The 23400-nt window shown below is 52.7% G+C and overlaps 1 protein-coding gene across 18 annotated transcripts in view; it reads right to left on the reverse strand.

The window, feature by feature from the left end:
• SCRIB (scribble planar cell polarity protein) overlaps window positions 1–23400 on the reverse strand; it is a 221537-nt gene that overhangs the window by 66564 nt on the left and 131573 nt on the right. For 12 of the 18 annotated variants that reach the window (XM_073543279.1, XM_073543284.1, XM_073543282.1 and 9 more), the window contains 5 exons: window positions 8751–8867; window positions 8483–8671; window positions 8276–8395; window positions 8150–8203; window positions 3908–3964 (listed from right to left, as the gene is read on the reverse strand). In XM_073543279.1, the coding sequence (XP_073399380.1) occupies window positions 3908–3964; window positions 8150–8203; window positions 8276–8395; window positions 8483–8671; window positions 8751–8867 (537 nt within the window). The remainder of the gene's footprint in view (window positions 1–3907; window positions 3965–8149; window positions 8204–8275; window positions 8396–8482; window positions 8672–8750; window positions 8868–23400) is intronic. The other 6 variants (XM_073543276.1, XM_073543288.1, XM_073543292.1 and 3 more) reach the window with 2 other exon arrangements.

Consider the following 23400-nt stretch of genomic DNA (forward strand, 5'->3'; position numbering starts at 1 on the left):
ATTATACTCCAGAGCTGCACTCACTATTCTGCTGGTGCAGTCACTGTGTACATACATTACTTATCCTGAGTTACCTCCTGTATTATACCCCAGAGCTGCACTCACAATTCTTCTGGTGCAGTCACAGTGTATATACATTACATTACTGATCCTGAGTTACATCCTGTATTATACTCCAGAGCTGCACTCACTATTCTGTTGGTGCAGTCACTGTGTACATACATTACATTAGTGATCCTGAGTTACCTCCTGTATTATACCCCAGAGCTGCACTCACTATTCTGCTGGTGCAGTCACTGTGTACATACATTACATTACTGATCCTGAGTTACATCCTGTATTATACTCCAGAGCTGCACTCACTATTCTGCTGGTGCAGTCACTGTGTACATACATTACTTATCCTGAGTTACCTCCTGTATTATACCCCAGAGCTGCACTCACAATTCTTCTGGTGCAGTCACAGTGTATATACATTACATTACTGATCCTGAGTTACATCCTGTATTATACCCCAGAGCAGCACTCACTATTCTGCTGGTGCAGTCAGTGTGTACATACATTACTGATCCTGAGTTACCTCCTGTATTATACTCCAGAGCTGCACTCACTATTCTGCTGGTGCAGTCACTGTGTAAATACATTACATTACTGATCCTGAGTTACATCCTGTATTATACTACAGAGCTGCAGTCACTATTCTGCTGGTGCCGTCACTGTGTACATACATTACATTACTGATCCTGAGTTACCTCCTGTATTATACTCCAGAGCTGCACTCACTATTCTGCTGGTGCAGTCACTGTGTAAATACATTACATTACTGATCCTGAGTTACATCCTGTATTATACTACAGAGCTGCAGTCACTATTCTGCTGGTGCCGTCACTGTGTACATACATTACATTACTGATCCTGAGTTACCTCCTGTATTATACTCCAGAGCTGCACTCACTATTCTGCTGGTGCAGTCACTGTGTACATACAGTACATTACTGGTCCTGAGTTACATCCTGCATTATACCCCAGAGCTGCACTCACTATTCTGCTGGTGCAGTCACTGTGTACATACATTACTGATCCTGAGTTACATCCTGTATTATACCCCAGAGCTGCACTCACTATTGTGCTGGTGCAGTCACTGTGTACATACATTACATTACTTATTCTGAGTTACATCCTGTATTATACTCCAGAGCAGCACTCACTATTCTGCTGGTGCAGTCACTGTGTACATGTACATTACTGATCCTGAGATACATCCTGTATTATACTCCAGAGCTGCACTCACTATTCTGCTGGTGCAGTCACTGTGTACATACATTACTGATCCTGAGTTACATCCTGTATTATACTCAAGAGCTGCACTCACTATTCTGCTGGTGCAGTCACTGTGTACATACATTACATTACTGATCCTGAGTTACATCCTGTATTATACTCCAGAGCTGCACTCACTATTCTGCTGGTGCAGTCACTGTGTACATACATTACATTACTGATCCTGAGTTACATCCTGTATGATACTCCAGAGCTGCACTCACTATTCTGCTGGTGCAGTCACTGTGTATATACATTACATTACTGATCCTGAGTTACCTCCTGTATTATACTCCAGAGCTGCACTCACTATTCTGCTGGTGCAGTCACTGTGTACATACATTACATTACTGATCCTGAGTTACCTCCTGTATTATACTCCAGAGCTGCACTCACTATTCTGCTGGTGCAGTCACTGTGTACATACATTACATTACTGATCCGGAGTTACATCCTGTATTATACTCCAGAGCTGCACTCACTATTCTGCTGGTGCGGTCACTGTGTACATACATTACATTACTGATCCTGAGTTACCTCCTGTATTATACTCCAGAGCTGCACTCACTATTCTGCTGGTGCAGTCACTGTGTACATACATTACATTACTGATCCTGAGTTACATCCTGTATTATACTCCAGAGCTGCACTCACTATTCTGCTGGTGCAGTCACTGTGTACATACATTACATTACTGATCCTGAGTTACATCCTGTATTATACCCCAGAGCTGCACTCACTATTCTGCTGGTGCAGTCACTGTGTACATACATTACATTACTGATCCTGAGTTATATCCTGTATTATACTCCAGAGCAGCACTCACTATTCTGCTGGTGCAGTCACTGTGTACATACATTACATTACTGATCCTGAGATACATCCTGTATTATACTCCAGAGCTGCACTCACTATTCTGCTGGTGCAGTCACTGTGTACATACATTACTGATCCTGAGTTACATCCTGTATTATACACCAGAGCTGCACTCACTATTCTGCTGCTGCAGTCACTGTGTACATACATTACATTACTGATCCTGATTTACATCCTGTATTATACCCCAGAGCTGCACTCACTATTCTGCTGGTGCAGTCACTGTGTACATACATTACATTACTGATCCTGCGTTACATCCTGTATTATACTCCAGAGCAGCACTCACTATTCTGCTGGTGCAGTCACTGTGTACATGTACATTACTGATCCTGAGATACATCCTGTATTATACTCCAGAGCTGCACTCACTATTCTGCTGCTGCAGTCACTGTGTACATACATTACTGATCCTGAGTTACATCCTGTATTATACCCCAGAGCTGCACTCACTATTCTGCTGGTACAGTCACTGTGTACATACATTACTGATCTTGAGTTACCTCCAGTATTATACTCCAGAGCTGCACTCACTATTCTGCTGGTGCAGTCACTGTGTACATACATTACATTACTGATCTTGAGTTACCTCCTGTATTATACCCCAGAGCTGCACTCACTATTCTGCTGGTGCAGTCACTGTGTACATACATTACATTACTGATCTTGAGTTACCTCCTGTATTATACCCCAGAGCTGCAGTCACTGTGTACATACATTACTGATCCTGAGTTACCTCCTGTATTATACTCCAGAGATGCACTCACTATTCTGCTGGTGCAGTCACTGTGTACATACATTACATTACTGATCCGGAGTTACATCCTGTATTATACTCCAGAGCTGCACTCACTATTCTGCTGGTGCGGTCACTGTGTACATACATTACATTACTGATCCTGAGTTACATCCTGTATTATACCCCAGAGCTGCACTCACTATTCTGCTGGTGCAGTCACTGTGTACATACATTACTGATCCTGAGTTACCCCCTGTATTATACCCCAGAGCTGCACTCACTATTCTGCTGGTGCAGTCACTGTGTACATACATTACATTACTGATCCTGAGTTACATCCTGCATTATACTCCAGAGCTGCACTCACTATTCTGCTGGTGCAGTCACTATGTACATACATTACATTACTGATCCTGAGTTACATCCTGTATTATACCCCAGAGCTGCACTCACTATTCTGCTGGTGCAGTCACTGTGTACATACATTACATTACTGATCCGGAGTTACATCCTGTATTATACTCCAGAGCTGCACTCACTATTCTGCTGGTGCGGTCACTGTGTACATACATTACATTACTGATCCTGAGTTACATCCTGTATTATACTCCAGAGCAGCACTCACTATTCTGCTGGTGCAGTCACTGTGTACATACATTACATTACTGATCCTGAGTTACATCCTGTATTATACTCCAGAGCAGCACTCACTATTCTGCTGGTGCGGTCACTGTGTACATACATTACATTACTGATCCTGAGTTACATCCTGTATTATACTCCAGAGCAGCACTCACTATTCTGTTTCAAAAGATCTCAGTGAATGTATATTACAAATTAAAAAAAAAACTTCTGCAGCTATGGAACATTCAGAGATGTTGGCAGATTTCAGCTCTGAGGTTGCACAATAGAAAATGCATTTCTGGTACACAACAGTTGATGTCTTGCATAATGTTCTGGAAGGCTTCTCACCTTGGCCTCTTCCTCGAGGAGCCTTGTAGCCTCCTCACGTTCTTTACGCATTTTCTCCTTCATAGAGACAGGAAAGTCAGAGCAGTGGGCGCCGGAGCCGAGGACAGAGCAGCCGGAGCCGAGGACAGAGCAGCCGGAGAGAGGGAGAGAGAAGAAGACGTGAAAGGAGGAAACAAATGTGCAAGATGGGGAGGAGCGAGGGCTGAAGAAGAGATAGATGTAGGGAAGGAAGGAAATGCAGGATGGATGAAGGGGGTCGGGTGCATGCAGCTGATGAGGAAGCTAAACGGGAACTCCAACCGGACAAGTCTGGAAGCAGTGCGGTAGTCGGGTTGACCCTGACATCTAGACACAGAGCGTCCGGGATCACCCCACACACACCAGTAGACACGGAGTGGCCGGGATCCCCCCACACACACTTGTAGACGCGGAGCGTCCGGGATCCCCACACACACTTGTAGACGCGGAGCGTCCGAGATCCCCACACACACTTGTAGACACGGAGCGGCCGGGATCCTCACACACACTTGTAGACGCGGAGCGACCGGGATCCCCACACACACTTGTAGACACGGAGCGGCCGGGATCCCCACACACACTTGTAGACGCGGAGCGACCGGGATCCCCACACACACTTGTAGACACGGAGCGTCCGGGATCCCCACACACACTTGTAGACACGGAGCGGCCGGGATCCTCACACACACTTGTAGATGCGGAGCGACCGGGATCCCCACACACACTTGTAGACGCGGAGCGGCCGGGATCCCCACACACACTTGTTGACACAGAGCGGCCGGGATCCTCACACACACTTGTAGACGCGGAGCGTCCGGGATCCCCACACACACTTGTAGACGCGGAGCGACCGGGATCCCCACACACACTTGTCGGCACAGAGCGGCCGGGATCTCCACACACACTTGCGGACACGGAGCGGCCGGGATCTTCACACACACTTGCAGACACGGAGCGGCCGGGATCCTCACACACACTTGTAGACACAGAGCGGCCGGGATCCTCACACACACTTGTAGACACAGAGCGGCCGGGATCCCCACACACACTTGTAGACACGGAGCGTCCAGGATCCCCACACACACTTGTAGACACGGAGCAGCCGGGATCCCCACACACACTTGTAGACACGGAGCAGCCGGGATCCCCACACACACTTGTAGACACGGAGCGGCCGGGATCCTCACACACACTTGTAGACACGGAGCGGCCGGGATCCCCACACACACTTGTAGACACGGAGCGTCCAGGATCCCCACACACACTTGTAGACACGGAGCAGCCGGGATCCCCACACACACTTGTAGACACGGAGCAGCCGGGATCCCCACACACACTTGTAGACACGGAGCGGCCGGGATCCCCACACACACTTGTAGACACGGAGCGGCCGGGATCTCCACACACACTTGTGGACACGGAGCGGCCGGGATCCCCACACACACTTGTAGACACGGAGCGTCCAGGATCCCCACACACACTTGTAGACACGGTGCGGCCGGGATCTCCACACACACTTGTAGACACGTAGCGGCCGGGATCTCCACACACACTTGTAGACCCGGAGCGTCCAGGATCCTCACACACACTTGTAGACACAGAGCGGCCGGGATCTCCACACACACTTGTAGACCCGGAGCGTCCAGGATCCTCACACACACTTGTAGACACAGAGCGGCCGGGATCTCCACACACACTTGTAGACACGGAGCGGCCGGGATCCCCACACACACTTGTAGACCCGGAGCGTCCAGGATCCTCACACACACTTGTAGACACAAAGCGGCCGGGATTTCCACACACACTTGTAGACACGGAGCGGCCGGGATCTCCACACACACTTGTAGACACGGAGCGGCCGGGATCCCCACACACACTTGTAGACACGGAGCGGCCGGGATCCTCACACACACTTGTAGACACAGAGCGGCCGGGATCCTCACACACACTTGTAGACACAGAGCGGCCGGGATCCTCACACACACTTGTAGACACAGAGCGGCCGGGATCCCCACACACACACTTGTAGACACGGAGCAGCCGGGATCCCCACACACACTTGTAGACACGGAGCAGCCGGGATCCCCACACACACTTGTAGACACGGAGCGGCCGGGATCCCCACACACACTTGTAGACACGGAGCGGCCGGGATCTCCACACACACTTGTGGACACGGAGCGGCCGGGATCCCCACACACACTTGTAGACACGGAGCGTCCAGGATCCCCACACACACTTGTAGACACGGTGCGGCCGGGATCTCCACACACACTTGTAGACACGTAGCGGCCGGGATCTCCACACACACTTGTAGACACGGAGCGGCCGGGATCCCCACACACACTTGTAGACACGGAGCGGCCGGGATCTCCACACACACTTGTAGACCCGGAGCGTCCAGGATCCTCACACACACTTGTAGACACAGAGCGGCCGGGATCTCCACACACACTTGTAGACACGGAGCGGCCAGGATCCCCACACACACTTGTAGACACGGAGCGGCCGGGATCCCCACACACACTTGTAGACACAGAGCGGCCGGGATCTCCACACACACTTGTGGACACGGAGCGTCCAGGATCCTCACACACACTTGTAGACACAGAGCGGCTGGGATCTCCACACACACTTGTAGACACGGAGCGGCCGGGATCTCCACACACACTTGTAGACACGGAGCGGCCGGGATCTCCACACACACTTGTAGACACAGAGCGGCCGGGATCCTCACACACACTTGTAGACACAGAGCGGCCGGGATCCCCACACACACTTGTAGACACAGAGCGGCCGGGATCCCCACACACACTTGTAGACACAGAGCGGCCGGGATCTCCACACACATTTGTAGACACGGAGCGGCCGGGATCTCCACACACACTTGTAGACACGGAGCGGCCGGGATCCCCACACACACTTGTAGACACGGAGCGGCCGGGATCTCCACACACACTTGTAGACACGGAGCGGCCGGGATCTCCACACACACTTGTAGACACGGAGCGGCCGGGATCTCCACACACACTTGTAGACACGGAGCGGCCGGGATCTCCACACACACTTGTAGACACGGAGCGGCCGGGATCACCAAACATTCTATCTCAGAAGATACATTTGGGTAGAATTCCCCTTTATATGTGACTCCACCCTGAAGAGACACCTGTTCCCCAATATGGAGGGTGAAGCAGCAGTTGTGAGCGCAGCCAGTGATATGAGCGAGGGTCTCCGCACCTCATGGGAAGACCTCCATGTACATCCTTCCCTGCACTTCTCTTAGGTTTTACACTCCATCACATCTAGAGCTGCACTCACAACAATGGCAGTTCACTGCAGCTTGGGTGTGGGTTCAGAGCTGCTACAGCTCTGGATGGGACTGGGTACTGAGGAGTACTATGGGCAATGAGGGGCAGAGGCAACCCGTGGTGGTGGGCACTGGGTGTGGCGACCCCTAGTGGTGTGTGCTGAACAATGCAGGTCCTGGATATGGCGACCCCTGCTGGTGGGCACTGAACAACGTGGGTACTGCAAGTGGCGACCCCTGGTGGTGGATACTGGACGTGGCAGGTAAGGGATGTCACAATCCCTAGTGGTGGGCACTGCACAATGTGGGCACAGGATGTGGCGACCCCTGGTGACGGGCACTGGATGTGGCGACCCCTGGTGACGGGCACTGGATGTGGCGACCCCTGGTGGCGGGCACTGGATGTGGCGACCCCTGGTGGCGGGCACTGGATGTGGCGACCCCTGGTGGCGGGCACTGGATGTGGCGACCCCTGGTGGCGGGCACTGGATGTGGCGACCCCTGGTGGCGGGCACTGGATGTGGCAACCCCTGGTGGCAGGCACTGGATGTGGCAACCCCTGGTGGCAGGCACTGGATGTGGCAACCCCTGGTGACGGGCACTGGATGTGGCAACCCCTGGTGACGGGCACTGGATGTGGCAACCCCTGGTGGCAGGCACTGGATGTGGCAACCCCTGGTGGCAGGCACTGGATGTGGCAACCCCTGGTGGCGGGCACTGGATGTGGCAACCCCTGGTGGCGGGCACTGGATGTGGCAACCCCTGGTGACGGGCACTGGATGTGGCAACCCCTGGTGACGGGCACTGGATGTGGCAACCCCTGGTGACGGGCACTGGATGTGGCGACCCCTGGTGGCAGGCACTGGATGTGGCAACCCCTGGTGGCAGGCACTGGATGTGACGGGCATGCTTCTCACCACTTTCTCCATGTCCTCTCTCTCCCACTTCACCTCCCGTCCCATTTCTATCTCCTGTCAGAGAAGAGCAGAGAGTCAGCACCCTGTGGGTCCCTGCACATCGGCGCCCGCACGTGAGCTGCGTACCTTCTGCAGACGCTCCATCTCCTCCGGGCTCATGTCTCTGTCGATGGACGAGATGCTTTCCATACTGTTCTTCCTCCCAAGACCAGCAGCAAACGGATTGGCGATGACTCCTGGAGACGCCTGGATGAGAACACGGGCATCAGCCGGATAACAACCCCCATGGGGTGTCTGATGAGTGGACGGTGGGGGTAGTCATCTGTCTCTTACCTCCATGGAGTTAGTGGACACGGGATCGAAGCCATCACAGACCAGGATGACCAGCGTGTCCCCGACCCCGCGCAGCGCCTGCACCGCCTCCGTGTGCGTCATCCCCAGCAGGCTCTGCTGATTCACCTCCAAGATCCGCATGCCCACAGCAAGACGCCCGTCACGAGCCGCCGCCCCTGAGGAGCTCACCTGGGGGGGGGGGGAGACAGAGGATCAGACATCTACTGCCCACAGCTGGTCACATCTGTGACACTCCACAAGCCCTCACCTTAGAGATAAACACGCCCTCGTCTGTGGGGTCCGCGGGGTTTCCAGGGTGGCCCTTTGCTCCGCCACGAATGCTAATCCCAAGTTTCTCGCCAGGAGCCTTCACAATGCAGATATCCTACAAGAAACCGAGAAATGAGTGAGGGCCAAACCGCAGGGGCAGGGCCAAACCGCAGGGGCAGGGCCAAACCGCAGGGGCAGGGCCAAACCGCAGGGGCGGGAAACCTCTATACAGTCAGGGTGTCAGCAGTGAAAGATGAGCTGGTGCATAAAGTGTGTGGCCACAGCAGAATAGCGAGTACAGCTCTGGTGGATAAAGCACAGTGTAACAGCAGAATAGCAAGTGCAGCTCTGGAGGTGACTGGAGGATAAGACATGATGTAACAGCAGAATAGTGACTGCAGCTCTGGAGGTGACTGGAGGATAAGACATGATGTAACAGCAGAATAGTGACTGCAGCTCTGGATGTGACTGGAGAATAAGACATGCTGTAACAGCAAAATACTGAGTGCAGCTCTGGAGGTGACTGGAGGATAAGACATGATGTAACAGCAGAATAGTGAGTGCAGCTCTAGAGGTGACTAGAGAATAAGACATGATGTAACAGCAGAATAGTGAGTGCAGCTCTGGAGGTGACTGGAGGATAAGACATTATGTAACAGCAGAATAGTGAGTGCAGCTCTGGAGGTGACTGGAGGATAAGACATTATGTAACAGCAGAATAGTGAGTGCAGCTCTGGAGGTGACTGGAGGATAAGACATTATGTAACAGCAGAATAGTGAGTGCAGCTCTGGAGGTGACAAGAGAATAAGACATGCTGTAACAGCAAAATACTGAGTGCAGCTCTGGAGGTGACTGGAGGATAAGACATGATGTAACAGCAGAATAGTGAGTGCAGCTCTAGAGGTGACTAGAGGATAAGACATGATGTAACAGCAGAATAGTGAGTGCAGCTCTGGAGGCGCCTGGAGGATAAGACATGATGTAACAGCAGAATAGTGAGTGCAGCTCTGGAGGTGACTGGAGGATAAGACATTATGTAACAGCAGGATAGTGAGTGCAGCTCTGGAGGTGACTGGAGGATAAGACATTATGTAACAGCAGAATAGTGAGTGCAGCTCTGGAGGTGACTGGAGAATAAGACATGATGTAACAGCAGAATAGTGAGTGCAGGTCTGGAGGTGATGGGAGGATAAGACATGATGTAACAGCAGAATAGTGACTGCAGCTCTGGAGGTGACTGGAGGATAAGACATTATGTAACAGCAGAATAGTGAGTGCAGCTCTGGAGGTGACTGGAGGATAAGACATTATGTAACAGCAGAATAGTGACTGCAGCTCTGGAGGTGACTGGAGGATAAGACATTATGTAACAGCAGGATAGTGAGTGCAGCTCTGGAGGTGACTGGAGGATAAGACATTATGTAACAGCAGAATAGTGAGTGCAGCTCTGGAGGTGACTGGAGAATAAGACATGCTGTAACAGCAAAATACTGAGTGCAGCTCTGGAGGTGACTGGAGGATAAGACATGATGTAACAGCAGAATAGTGACTGCAGCACTGGGGGTGACTGGAGGATAAGACATAATGTAACAGCAGAATAATGAGTGCAGCTCTGGAGGAGACTGGAGGATAAGACACGATGTAACAGCAGAATAGTGACTGCAGCTCTGGAGGTGACTGGAGGATAAGACATGATGTAACAGCAGAATAGTGACTGCAGCTCTGGAGGTGACTGGAGGATAAGACATGATGTAACAGCAGAATAGTGACTGCAGCTCTGGAGGTGACTGGAGGATAGAGCACGCCCAGGAAGAGGAGGAGCATCTGTGCTGAGCATCTGCAGGCTAGGGTCTTGCTAAGCTCCTGGGAAGGGAGGTTTTTTCCTGCAAGGACTTTCCATCTGCCCCCTTCCCAGGAAAGAGGACTTTCCCTGGGACTGAGCGCCGGGGCTATGCCCCTGGCTCCCACCCTCCGGCAAGCCAGCTGGGGGTGGGGGGCCTCAGCACCATCCAGAGGCCAGGGTGCAGCCAGCCAGTCCCAGGGAGATGGGGAAGAGACGGACCCAGGAGAGAGGGGGTCGCAGGACCCAGGAGCCCCGGGACACCGGGCCCCCCGAAGCTGGTACCGTGGCGGCTCCTCCTCCCGGAGGAGTGGCGGCCCAGAGCAGAGGTGCAGTGGCAGAGCCCCCCAACATCTGGGGCTCCAGAGCTGAGGGAGAGCCGTCTACCATCTACGCCTCCCGCATCCATGCGCACCTCTGCGAATATGAGGAGGCCCCAAACAGCTGAGAAAACTCCGGGAGGAGTAAAGGGGAGCACGAGCGGTGGCTAAGAACCGGCTCCCCGCCTCGAGACGAGCTGAGGTCTCCGCCACGGTGGAGAGGCTGAAGGGGGCTATCAGGGCCTTGGAGGAGATACGGGCGGCTATCCTGAGTGGGAGCGGCCCCTTCGCAGAGAAACTGAAAAACGATGACCGGTTTAGAGCCATGACCGGAGGGTCTCCTGGGGGGTCGGGAGGCCCCTGCCAGGTGGAGGGCCAGGAGGAGGAGGATGGCGGAACATCTACGCCTGCCCCACCTGAAGGCCTGGTGAGCAACAACACCCAGGTAACATGCAGCGGGGTGGCCCCTGAGCAAGTGGCTCTCCCACCGGACTCCAGTTACTCGGAGGAAAGTGGGGGCGAGGGGGAGGCTGGTGGGAGTGGGGACAGTAGTAGTGAGGGGGGCTGCCTCGTCCTACAACAGGTGAGGCAGATCGAGTCCCCAGAGCGGTTTGGCACACTGCTCTTTGGGGATGAGGTCTGCCCTGAGGACGAGGCAACCGGAAAGAGGAAAAAGAAAAAAAACATGCGCAAGCCAAAAAACACCGTGGCTGACAAACTTATGTTTGTCCCTCTTTCCGGGGCCCCTCTGTCCCGCTGTATGGAACCCGCTGCCCACCCCGGCTCGGGGCCTGTGGTGGGTCCGCAGCGGGGGCGCGGGCAGAGTGATGTGTGCCTGGACCTTACCGTCACATCTGGTGGTGAGGGTTCAGGCAGCGACATGGAGGTCGGTGCTGGTGCCAGTGGTGTAACAGCCGCTGGCGGTATTGGCAGTAGTGGTGTCCGGGCTCAGTCCCCGGTGGCAGGGGGGGCTGGCCTGGCGCTCAGCACGGGTACAGCCAGGACCGCACCTCCGGCGGTGAGTGCTGGGGTCTCTGGATCCCCCACGCACGGGTCCGTTAAGTCTGGTCCACTTATGGGGGTCCAGAGACCTAGAAAGGGCGTGGAGGCTGCTGTGAAGCAGCAGCTAAAAAAATGCAAGGGGCTGGTAGCTCCTCTGACGGCGCCCGTGGCAAGAGCGGGGTCCCCGGCGCGTAGACCCAAAAAGGGGTCCGTGCTGGGGGCACCGCCGCCGCTGGGCGACGAGGGGGAGTGGCCAGCCCTGCCAACATCAAGTGGTGGGTTCAGGGGCGCAGTGATGGTCCGTGAGGGGGGCGTGGCCTCCCCGAGTGTTGCCCGGCCTGCAAAGGCTGTGGCATGCGGGGGGATGTGTCCTCCTCGGCCGCTGTCCCGCCCGCTGTGCCCGCGTCACCTGGGGGGTCGTGGCCTCGCAAGGGGTCACTGCTCTGCCCGGGGTGGCTGCGGCCGGCGGGGGTGTGGCCTTGGCGGGCCCACTGCCTCCTGTCCCGCCTACCCCCTCAAGCAGCATAGTGCCCCCAAAAGTCGGTAGGGAGTTGTCGGGGTCCCCAGCCCGCTTACCTCCATCTGGTGGTGCGGGGGCTCTGGCGCTCCTTGGGAGCCAGAGAACCCAGGAGCTGCTGCTGCTCCCAGGCTCGGGCAGGGCGTACTGAGTGCGCTCTGCTCGGAGGTATTTAAAGGGGCAGCGGCACTCCTGGACAAGAGTTGGAGCAGTGCCAGCAGCTCCAAGGAGCAGAGCACTGGCCAGTCAGGGCCCCCAGCAGGCAGGCAGGGGTACTGCAACACCAAGTCTGCTAATGTAAATAGTGGTCTATCTGGAAGTGAGAGTGGGAGTGAGATAGGAGATATTTTTGAAGAGCTGTTTGAGGACATAAATGGTGATGTGAGCGATATGGATGAGGGAGTGAGTGCGAGTGTGAATGTGGCAATAAATGCTGGAGTGAGTGCCGGAGCGAGTGGAAATAATAAAAGAGTGAACAGGAGAGTGAATGAGGGTGCTGGCACAAGTGGTGGTGGGAGGGCTGGCCCGTCTGCCCCCCCAGCCGCGAGGCCCCAACGTAATTATGCGGGGGCCGCGGCTGGGGGTCGGGGTGGTACCGGGGGGGTCTCCTCGCCTCCGGGCTCCAGGGACGGCGGTTTGCACCGCCGTTTCCTGGAGGCCCTCCAAAGGGGAGAAAGATCGATCATGGTAGAGGGGAGGACAGTGGACTTGTCTTTCTGGATAGAGACATGGCCTAGCAGCCTTCCAAAATCAAAGGGAGGGAGGGACTGTTTGGTCTCTCCCCACAGCCGGGCAAGGGCCGCCAAGAAGGAATGTGGTCTGTCTTAGGTGGGGGGGCAGTGAAGCTTGTCCACCTAGGAGCAAGGTGGTGGAGCTCCTCCTTAAGATGGGCTTCGGGGCGAATGACATCTTTGCCCTGATACATCCTTCGGCGTCCCGCTTCTTTGACGTCAGCTTCGTGCGGCCAGAGGGGCTTGAGCTCTTCTGGTCAAACTACGAGCTGGTGCGAGAAGAGCCCGGATGGCGAGACTTCGTGGCTCAAGCGGTGTATCGCCAAAATTCCGTCAAGCGAGTGACCGTGGTTACATGTAACGAGTCACTCGCAGGCGTGGACATCATGACGTGGCTTTCCCGTTATGGGGAGGTCACCGAGGTCCCAAAAAAGAACAGGGACGAGTTTGGCATCTGGTCGGGGGGCTGGACCTTCATGGTCAAATTGAAGGTTTCCGGCGGCACGGTCACCCACATGCCTTCCTCGGCGTTCCTGGGAAGGGACAGGATCCTGGTCTTCTACCAGGGGCAACCGAGGGTCTGCCACAAGTGCGGCGACCCCACCCACTTCAGCGCCAACTGCAAGGTGCAGAAGTGCGCGTTGTGTGGTGGGGTAGGTCACCTGGCTGCCTTGTGCAAAGACATTCGGTGCCACCTGTGTGGTGACCTGGGTCACCCTCTCAGCCGCTGCCCTCGCTCTTTCTCTAATGCCGCCACAGGCCCGGTGGGGGGAAACTGCGGGGGAGCAACCCCCGGTGGCACTTCTTCTGCTGTGGCAGGTGGTGGCGGAGGGGGAAGAGCTGAGGGGCCAGTGAGGAAGGGCAATGCTGCAAGGGGCCCCGCGTACCAGCGGAGGCAGGAAAAGCGCCAGGGAGGTAAGGGACAGGTGGAGCCTCGGGCAACCGGGGTGATGCCTGCTCCTCCCTCCAGGCCCGTGGCCAAAGCCTCTGAGGCCCTGGGGGAGAGTGCGGTGAGTGAGGAGATCAGGAGGATGGAGAGAGAGGAGAAAGCGGCTGACTCGGACAATTCCTCTCAGTATGAAAGTGTTGATGAGGATGTCCACGAGCAGCCTACAGCACCAGGTGGCAAAACCAGGCGGGCCAAGCGCAAAGCGGTGGGGAGGAAGGCTGACAAGCCTTCAAAGTCCCCCCTGCCCCCGACCACAAGGGTGCATACGGAAGGGCCCGCTGACCCCCTCTGATCAGACTCTCCAACCGGTTCAGCGCCCTCGGAGGTTCAGATGATGAACCGCAAGACGAGGGTACTGGGCCGGGGGCAACAACGGAGGGTCCTTCAAGGGATGGTGGAGTCCGTCCCTCAGGGGGCATTGTTCCTCCTGAGGGGGGGACAGACCTGGAACCCGGGGGCGAGGACACCGGGGGGGGGGGTGGGATGGACACGTCGGGAGCTTCCCTGAAAAGGAAGGTGTCTGACCCCTCCCCAGGTGGAGGTGATAGCGGGGTAGGAAAGAAATTGGCCATCCAACTCGATCACCCATGATGGCTGAACTCGCCCCGTTGACGCTGGCGTCTATTAATGTCGCCAGCATTAAGTCTGATGCGGCTCGCTTCACGGCCTTTGATTTTTTCTCCCGGATTGAGGCAGAAATTTTATTCTTGCAAGAGACCAGACTAACAGACATGGGGGCCATCAATAAAGCACGGAGGGAGTGGAGGTGCGGGCCCTCATACTGGTCTCTTGCGGCCGAGCCGTATAGCGGGGTGGCAGTCCTTTTTAAGACTGCAGCAGTTGAATGCCGACGGGTTACTGAGTTGGAAATGGGGAGGTGCCTGATCCTAGATGTCTTCATGAGGGGACAAGAGCTCCGGCTCATCAACATCTACGGCCCGCAGTCCAAGTGGGACCGCAAATGTCTCTTCCTGAGGATCAAGCCCTTTCTTTTTACGAGCCGACAGGTGGTCTTCGGTGGGGACTTCAACACCATTACGAGGTCCCGTGACCGGGGGGGTCCCAGAGATCGCCTGGCTTATGATAGCGTCGCGTTGAATAGCATAGCCAGTGAAGCTCGCCTGGTGGATGCCCACATCCGGCACACCCCAGGTCACGGAGGTTTCACCTACCATAGGGGTAGCAGTAGGTCTAGAATAGACAGGTTTTTTTTGAAGGAGGACGCCATCTTTTCTGCTGTGTCCGCCGTTGAGGTGGAGTTCTCCGATCACTGTCTAATTTTCTTTTCTCTGAATGTTGCAGAGACTCCTCGGATGGGAAGAGGGCTGTGGAAGCTCAATTCGTCCCTGCTGGAAGAAGCGGAGGTGAGACAATCCTTCGAGGATTTTCTTCAGAGCCAGGTACCGCTGTTGGATCTCTGTAGTAGTAAGTCAGAGTGGTGGGAGATCTTCAAAAAGCGGGTGGCGGGGTTCTTCCGTCAGCTCTCGAGCCTCAGGAGTCTGAACAGGCACCGCTTGTACCAGGCTCTGGGGAGGAAACTCGAGCAGCTTGTCTCGACTGGAGGTGACCGAGAGGAAATCTCCAGAGTGAAATCTTTGCTCAAGAGGTGTCAGTATGATAGGCACACATCTTTGGTTTTTGAGAGGGACTTCGGGAAGTACCGCTCGCCCGACCCTTACAGAAACTGTAAGATGTCAGTGAATTGTAAGATGGTGACAGGACTGATCGACAGTACGGGGTCCCTGAACAGATCCAAATCAGGGATCCTGGAGGTAGTCAGATCCTTCTACTCACACCTCTTGGAAAAGAAGGATCTGGATCGGGACAGGATGTCGGCTTTCCTGGCTGAAACCGTCCCTGAGCCAGGGGGTGATCCCTCTCTTGGTGTTTTGGCAGAAGAAATCAGGGAAGAGGAAGTGAGACTGGCCATTGATGGGCTTCGGCTCAAGAAATTGCCAGGTCCGGATGGCTTAACATCTGAGTTCTATAAGACTTTTAGGGACTCCTTGGTCCCCCTCTTGACAGGGGTCTTTAATGAGTGTCTCTCCTCGGGCACTCTTCCCGGCTCAATGAGGAAGTCAGCCCTCATTAATCTGTCAAAGGGTAAGGATCCGTCCCGTATCGAGAACTGGCGTCCCATAGCGCTTCTCGATACGGACCGGAAGGTTCTGGCCAAGGTGCTGTTTAATCGGCTGGTGAAGTTTGCACCCCGGCTCCTTTCAGGGGCCCAGCATTGCTCTGTTCCAGGCCGCAGTACTTTTAGTGCTGTGCTCGGTGTCCGAGAGGCAGCGGAGCAGGGTAGGGCAGGTCACTGGAAGGGGTACTTGCTGTCATTAGATCAAGCGAAAGCCTTTGACCGGGTCAACCACGAGTACCTCTGGTCCGTCCTTTTGAGGTATGGTCTGCCTGGGAGGTTTGTAAAATGGTTAGAGATCTTGTACCAAGGGGCTGAGACTTTTCCGCTGGTTAACGGTTGGTCAGGTCGCCCTTTTGAGGTGGGTTCTGGGGTCCGTCAGGGCTGTCCGCTGAGCCCGCTTTTATACGTGTTCGCGATCGATCCCTTCTTAAGGAGGGTAGATCGTGGACCGTTGGCGGGAGTCGGGATGGACCAGGCGGGCTCTGGCTCCTCTCTGAGGGTGGTGGCGTACGCCGATGATGTTTCCCTGTTTGTATCCTCGAGAGGGGAGGCGGACTGGGTCATGTTGGAGGTAGTGCGCTACTCGGAGGCATCCGGGTCCATGATCAACCGGGATAAGTGTGAAAGTCTCTGGCTGGGAGGGGGAGATCCTAGTTTTGATCTCCCGGGCACCCTTCCAGGGCCCCAGGCCACCGCCAAAATTCTAGGCATCGAATTTGGCCCCGGGGACTACCCCCAGCAAAATTGGGAGGGCAGACTTAAGATCGCCGCCCAAAAGGTGGACCAATGGAAGGGTTGGTCTTTAACCCTGAGGGAAAGGGTTGCCCTGGCTAAAGGCTATCAGCTACCTTTATTGATATACCTGGGCAGTGTGTGCATCTTGCCGGAACCTCTCTGGACACGGGTCTATAGCCTGTTCTTCCAATTGTTATGGGGGAATAGGCTTAACCTAATCAAGAGGGAGGTTACATACCGTACGAGGAGACTAGGCGGGTTGGGTATGGTCAACCCGGTGGTGTTTCTAGTAAACACCTTTCTTAAGACTAACATCTCCAACCTCTGGCTAGAGAGGGCTCCTCCGTGGGTAGTCTCCTGCAAGGGTTGGCTTTGGCCTTTCTTCCAGGAATGGGAGACAGGAGGGCGGGTGAAGGACCTACGCACACCTCATGGGCATCTCCCGGCTTATGCTACCCCGGTTCTGAAGGTGATCCGCCGGTGGGGTCTGGGAATGTGGGAAATCAGGACCATGTCGAGGCAGTGCCTTGACAGGAGGGTCCTGTTGACCCATTTCCAGAAGCCCCTGGCCCTTAAGGATTGCCCAGGCCGGGATCTGGAGGTCGGGCTGGGGCTTTTAAATTCTAAGCGGATCACCATGAAGTTTTGGGACTTGACCTGGCGTTGCTTCCATGGGAGGCTGTATGTAAGGGACAACTTGAAGTGCAGGAAATCCGATGATCGGGGTTGTCCCCGTGAGGAGTGTGGCGACGTGCTGGAAAGCATGGAGCACTTCCTGCTTCATTGTCCCTTTAATGCAGAGGTTTACAACAGGGTGGGTGCTTCCATACGTTGGCCGTGGCTGGCGTCCCTCTCCTACTCTGAATGGGCCTATGGAGCGTTCAGATCCCTGGGTGGCCGGGACCCGTGCACTTTATTCCTAGTCAGTGCAACGGTTAGGTTCCACACTTGGAATGCACGGTGCCTAGTTTCGACGCGGAAAAAAACCCTCCCAAGGGATGAGGTGGTAGGAAACATCTTGGGTGACCTGGTGAAGGTCCGTTCTTTGGAGTTCGAAAGGTTGGGTGTGAGGAAGGCCTCTTGGCTTTGGAGAGGCCTCTCCTTTTAAAAACGCACTCAAGGGAGAGCTAGCTCCGTGTGAATGAGGGTAGGGATAGCATAAGTTTCACTGGGTGTGTTAGGGACAGAAGTAGAGGCAGATAGGGACGGGAGGGACAGGCACTGAGGGACAGATAGAGAGTTAGTTATGTTAAGTTAGGTAGAGTAGGGGCAGGTAGGGACAGATAGGGACAGGTTTCTTTTTTAGGGACAGAAGTAGGGACAGTCTTAGTTCTTGAGGGATAGGATGAATGTGTTAGTGAGGGATGGAGCCTCTAGAACCCATTTTCCTGGTGGTGGGCTGGTGCATGCCACCTTAGCTTTTTGTTTTAAAAACAGGACATATAATGGATATTGGGCTTACAGGTGCCAAACTTGGGCCTTGGGTATGTAAATGCTGTGTTTAGTTTGTATATTAATGCGTAAGTAGATGGGATGGTATTGAGAGTTTTGGAAAATGTCTTTTGGTTGTGCTTTGGTAAAAGGAAAAACATATAGCACACGTTTTTTTTTTAGTTAGAATGTGTGGATGGGGTGTAGTCAGGTTGGGAGGGGGGTGCATGGGGGGTGGTGGATGGATGACCGGATGCCAAGAGCAACATGAAGGAGCAAAGGAGCAGGGCAGGAGAAGTAGACTCTGCGGACCCTGGAAATAGTTTTTAGAGAAAAAAAAAAGGTGGAATCAAAAGGCCATAAACTTTCGTGGACCAGATTTTGCAGTGACAAGGCTACAAACTTGTAGGACCTGCGGTGCAAGGTGGTGGGAAAAAAGGCTGCGAACTTGTTGCCATGTGTGGGAGAGGGAAAAAGAGGGAAAAAGAAGAAAAAAAAAAAAATCTTTGCTGTGTAATAGGAGGTAAGGTTTGTCGGCCAAAGTGGCAGAGTTCTTTTTTTTCCAAGGCGGAGGGCCAGGAAAGGGTTATTTTCGTTTGGTTTTTGTAAATAGTAAAATTGTAAATAGTAAACCAGTAAAATCGGTGAGGTGTGAATGGGGGTGAATGGGGGTGAATGGAGTGAGAGTGGTGAGAGGGGTTTATGTTTCTTTGTATTTTCTTTTAAGTGGATTCCTGCTGGGGGACCCTGAGCTGCCGAGCTCAGTGGGGGACAAGGAAAGGATTTGGACTTTCAGTTGTTTGCGCATGTTTTGCACATTTTATGTCTGTCTATGTTGGTTTTCTTTAGTTTATGTATTGTGGTTTGTTTCTGAGTGTAATTTTGATAATTTTGTAAAATAAAAGAGTTGGAGGATAAGACATGATGTAACAGCAGAATAGTGAGTGCAGCTCTGGAGGTGACTGGAGGAAAGACACAATGTAACAGCAGAATAGTGAGTGCAGCTCTGGAGGTGACTGGAGGACTCATGTTATTATAGTGCCCCTGCGATCAGGATTGTGCTCAGTAACTACAGTGTCAGGTCGGCACCGTTATACACTGACGTTACACATACGTTATACACTGACACCTGGTGCTGAAATCTGTCTTGTGGTTCTTGTGGAATCTTTATTTTCACTTTTGCGTTCATGGTATGCTCGCGCTCTGGCCTGTGGGCGGGGGCATGTGCAGATTAACCCCTTAACGAATGCAGATACTCCTTTTAATGGCGGCATTTAAGGGTACTTATTCCTCAGTGTCGCTTATTAAAAGTGCTGAGTTATAAGTGTATAGCACCTCCAGCATCGCGAATCTCCGGGATCTCGGCTACAGGGTGTAGCTGAGACCCCAGAGAACACGATTCAGTGAAGGGGAAAAAATATCTCTGCTCAGCGAGTGTGAGTGAGCCGAGTGTGAGCGAGCGGAGAGTGACCGGAGCATAAGTGTGAACGGTGGTAAGTGTGTGACTTGTGATTCAGTGACTTTGGCTTCAGGGAGTTTCCAAGGGAAGTATTACTGAATTTCTTTTATTAATACTATTTATTTTTACTTTTCTTTTCTGTCTGGTGCAATCCCCATTAGGATGTGCTCCACTATTGCCAATGCCGCCATCCAGTGTACATCTTGCTGCATGTATGCAATCCTTGACCAGCCAGTTGACGGTCTATACTGCCGTGTGAGATGTGAGCACGTTGTGCATTTGGAAGCCCAGATACTGGATCTAAGGCTGCGTTCACACATTGCGTTTTTTTTTGCGTTTTCGCGGTGGTTTTTAATGCGTGATTTTGCCGCGAAAACGCAAAAAAACAGCATCCCATGCATTCCTATGGGATTCCACAATGCTGTGCTAATGCTGCGGATTTTCCAGCGGCGGAACCACATCGCGGAAAAATACGCAGCATGCTCATTAATTTGGCGGAATCGCGGCAATTCCGCCCACATAGGAATGCATTGTTCTGCTTACTTTCCGCATGTAGCTGTGCCCACCATGCGAAAAGTAAGCAGAACATTTGCAGATGATACCCACGGTCCGGAGGAGAGGAGACTGTCCTCCAGGCCCTGGGTACCATTATCAATGTAAAAAATAAAATTAAAATAAAAAAATCGGGTTATATGCACCTTCCGGCGTCCCGCTCTGCCTTACCGATGCTCCCGCCAACTCCCGTTCCCAGTGATGCCTTGCGGCAAGGACCTGTGATGACGTAGCGGTCTTGCGAGACCACTACAGTATCGCGAGACCGCTATGTCATCAAAAGTCTCGCAAGGCATCACTGGGAACGGAGGGATCGTGATGATCGGGAAGGCTGCGCAGGACGTCGGAAGGTGAGAAAAACACCATTTTTTATTTTTTTTTATTGTTGTTAACATTAGATCTTTTTACTACTGATGCTGCATAGGCCGCCTCAATAGTAAGAAGTTGGTCACACTCGTCAAACACTAAGTGACAAGTGTGAGCAACCTGTCAATCAGTTTTCCAAGCGATGCTACAGATCACTTGGAAAACGCTAGCATTCTGCAAGCTAATTATGCTTGCAAATCGCTAGTTTTTCCGCGGGAAAATCACGGGAATTTAAAATGCGGTTTTCCCGCGGAATGGAATTCCGGAATTCCTGCGGTAACTTCCGCGAGAGTTCCGCTACGTGTGCACATAGCCTAAACGTGCAGCTGGCAACACTGAGATCCATAGACAATATGGAAAGGAGTCTTCTGCTCACTGGGATAGATGAGGGGGGGGATGCTAGGTTGGAGCTGCAGGACAATGAAGCAGCTAGCTGGGTGACAGTTAGAAGGCGGGGTAGAGGGAAGAGCACCAGGGAGGCTAGTCCTGATCTGGCACACCCCAATATGTTTCCTAAGTTGGCGGATGAGGGGAGTGTCAGTGCAGGAGTAGCACTGCTGCAGCAAGGCATGTCCTCTGAAAGCCGGAGGAGTGTCTGCTCCAGTAAGGGGGGAAATAGGAGAGCAGGGCAGGCCAGACAGGTGCTGGTAGTGGGAGACTCAATTATTAGGGGAACAGATAGGGCAATCTATCATAAGGACAGGGATCGTCGGACGGTGTGCTGCCTACCTGGCGCTCGAGTCCGACACATCGCTGATCGGGCTGACAGATTACTGGGAGGGGCTGGTGAGGACCCAGCGGTCATGGTGCACATTGGCACAAATGACAAAGTTAGAGGTAGGTGGAAGGTCCTTAAAGATGATTTCAGGGAATTAGGCTGCAAGCTTAAAGCAAGGACCTCCAAGGTGGTATTTTCGGAAATACTTCCTGTACCACGTGCCACGCCAGAGAGGCAGCGGGAGATTAGGGAGGTTAATAAGTGGCTCAGGAATTGGTGTAGGAAGGAGGGGTTTGGGTTCCTGCAGAACTGGGCCGACTTCTCGTGTGGCTACAGGTTCTACGCTAGGGACGGGCTGCACCTCAATGGGGAGGGTGCAGCTGTGCTGGGGGAGAAAATGGCTAGAAGGCTGGAGGAGTGTTTAAACTAGGGACGGGGGGAGGGTATTCATTTTATAGGAGGGGAAGACAGTGCAGCTAGAGACCGGGGCACAAATAATGACATTGGGGGTGGGGGTGACATGGGGGGTGGGGTTAGAACAGGTAATAATTTCAGAAAGAATAGAGGTACAGAGAGATACATAAAGTGCATGTATACTAATGCCAGAAGCCTCGCCAACAACATGGAGGAATTGGAGTTAATGTTGTTGGAACATAATTCTGCCATGGTGGGGATATCTGAGACATGGCCGGACGAGAGCCGTGACCGGGGGATAATTTACAGGGCTATAGTCTGTTCAGAAATGACCGAACAAATAAGCGAGGGGGAGGCGTGTGTTTATATGTAAAATCATCCTTAACCTCTTCACCCCCAAGGGTGGCTTGCACGTTAATGACCGGGCCAATTTTCACAATTCTGACCCCTGTCCCTTTATGAGGTGATAACTCTGGAGCTTCCATGGATCCCGGTAATTCTGATATTGTTTTCTCGTGACATATTGTCCTTCATGTTAGTGGTAAAATTTCATTTATATAACTTGCGTTTATTTGTGGAAAAAACGGAAATTTGGCGAAAATGTTGAAAATTTCGCAATTTTCCAACTTTGAATTTTTATGCCCTTAAATCACAGAGATACGGCACACAAAAAACTTACTACGTAACATTTCCCACATGTTTACTTTACATCAGCACAATTTTGGAACCAAAATTTTTTTTTGTTAGGAAGTTATAAGGGATAAAAGTTGACCAGCGATTTCTCATTTTATTTTTAGGACCACATCACATTTGAAGCCACTTTGAGGGGTCTATAGGACAAGAAATACCCAAAAGTGACACCATTCTAAAAACTGCACCCCTCAAGGTGCTCAACACCACATTCAAGAAGTTTATTAACCCTTTAGGTGCGTCACAGGAATTTTTTTTGAATATTTAAAAAAAAAAAATGAACATCTAACTTTTTTTCACAAAAAAAATACTTCAGGTTCAATTTTTTTTATTTTACCAAGGGTAACAGGAGAAATTGGACTGCAAAAGTTATTGTGCAATTTGTCCTGAGTACGCTGATACCTGATTTGTGGGGGGGAACGACTGTTTCGGCGCATGGCAGAGCTCAGAATGGAAGGAGCGCCGCTTGACTTTTTCAATGCAAAATTGGCTGGAATTCAGATCGGACGCCATGTCACGTTTGGAGAGTCCCTGATGTACCTAAACAGTGTAAACTCCCCACAAGTGACCCCATTTTGGAAACTAGACCCCCCAAGGAACTTATCTAGATATGTGGTGAGAACTTTGAACCCACAAGGGCTTTACAGAAGTTTATAACGTACAGCGGTACAATTAAAAAATCATATTTTTTCCACAAAAATGATCTTTTCACCCCAATTTTTATTTTCCCAAGGGTAACAGGACCCTAAAAGTTATTGTGCAATTTGTCCTGAGTACGCTGATACC

The sequence above is a fragment of the Dendrobates tinctorius genome, unplaced genomic scaffold (assembly GCF_039654945.1).
Source record: "Dendrobates tinctorius isolate UK_male_01 unplaced genomic scaffold, ASM3965494v1 ptg000130l, whole genome shotgun sequence".
NCBI classification, from domain to species: Eukaryota; Metazoa; Chordata; class Amphibia; order Anura; family Dendrobatidae; genus Dendrobates; species Dendrobates tinctorius.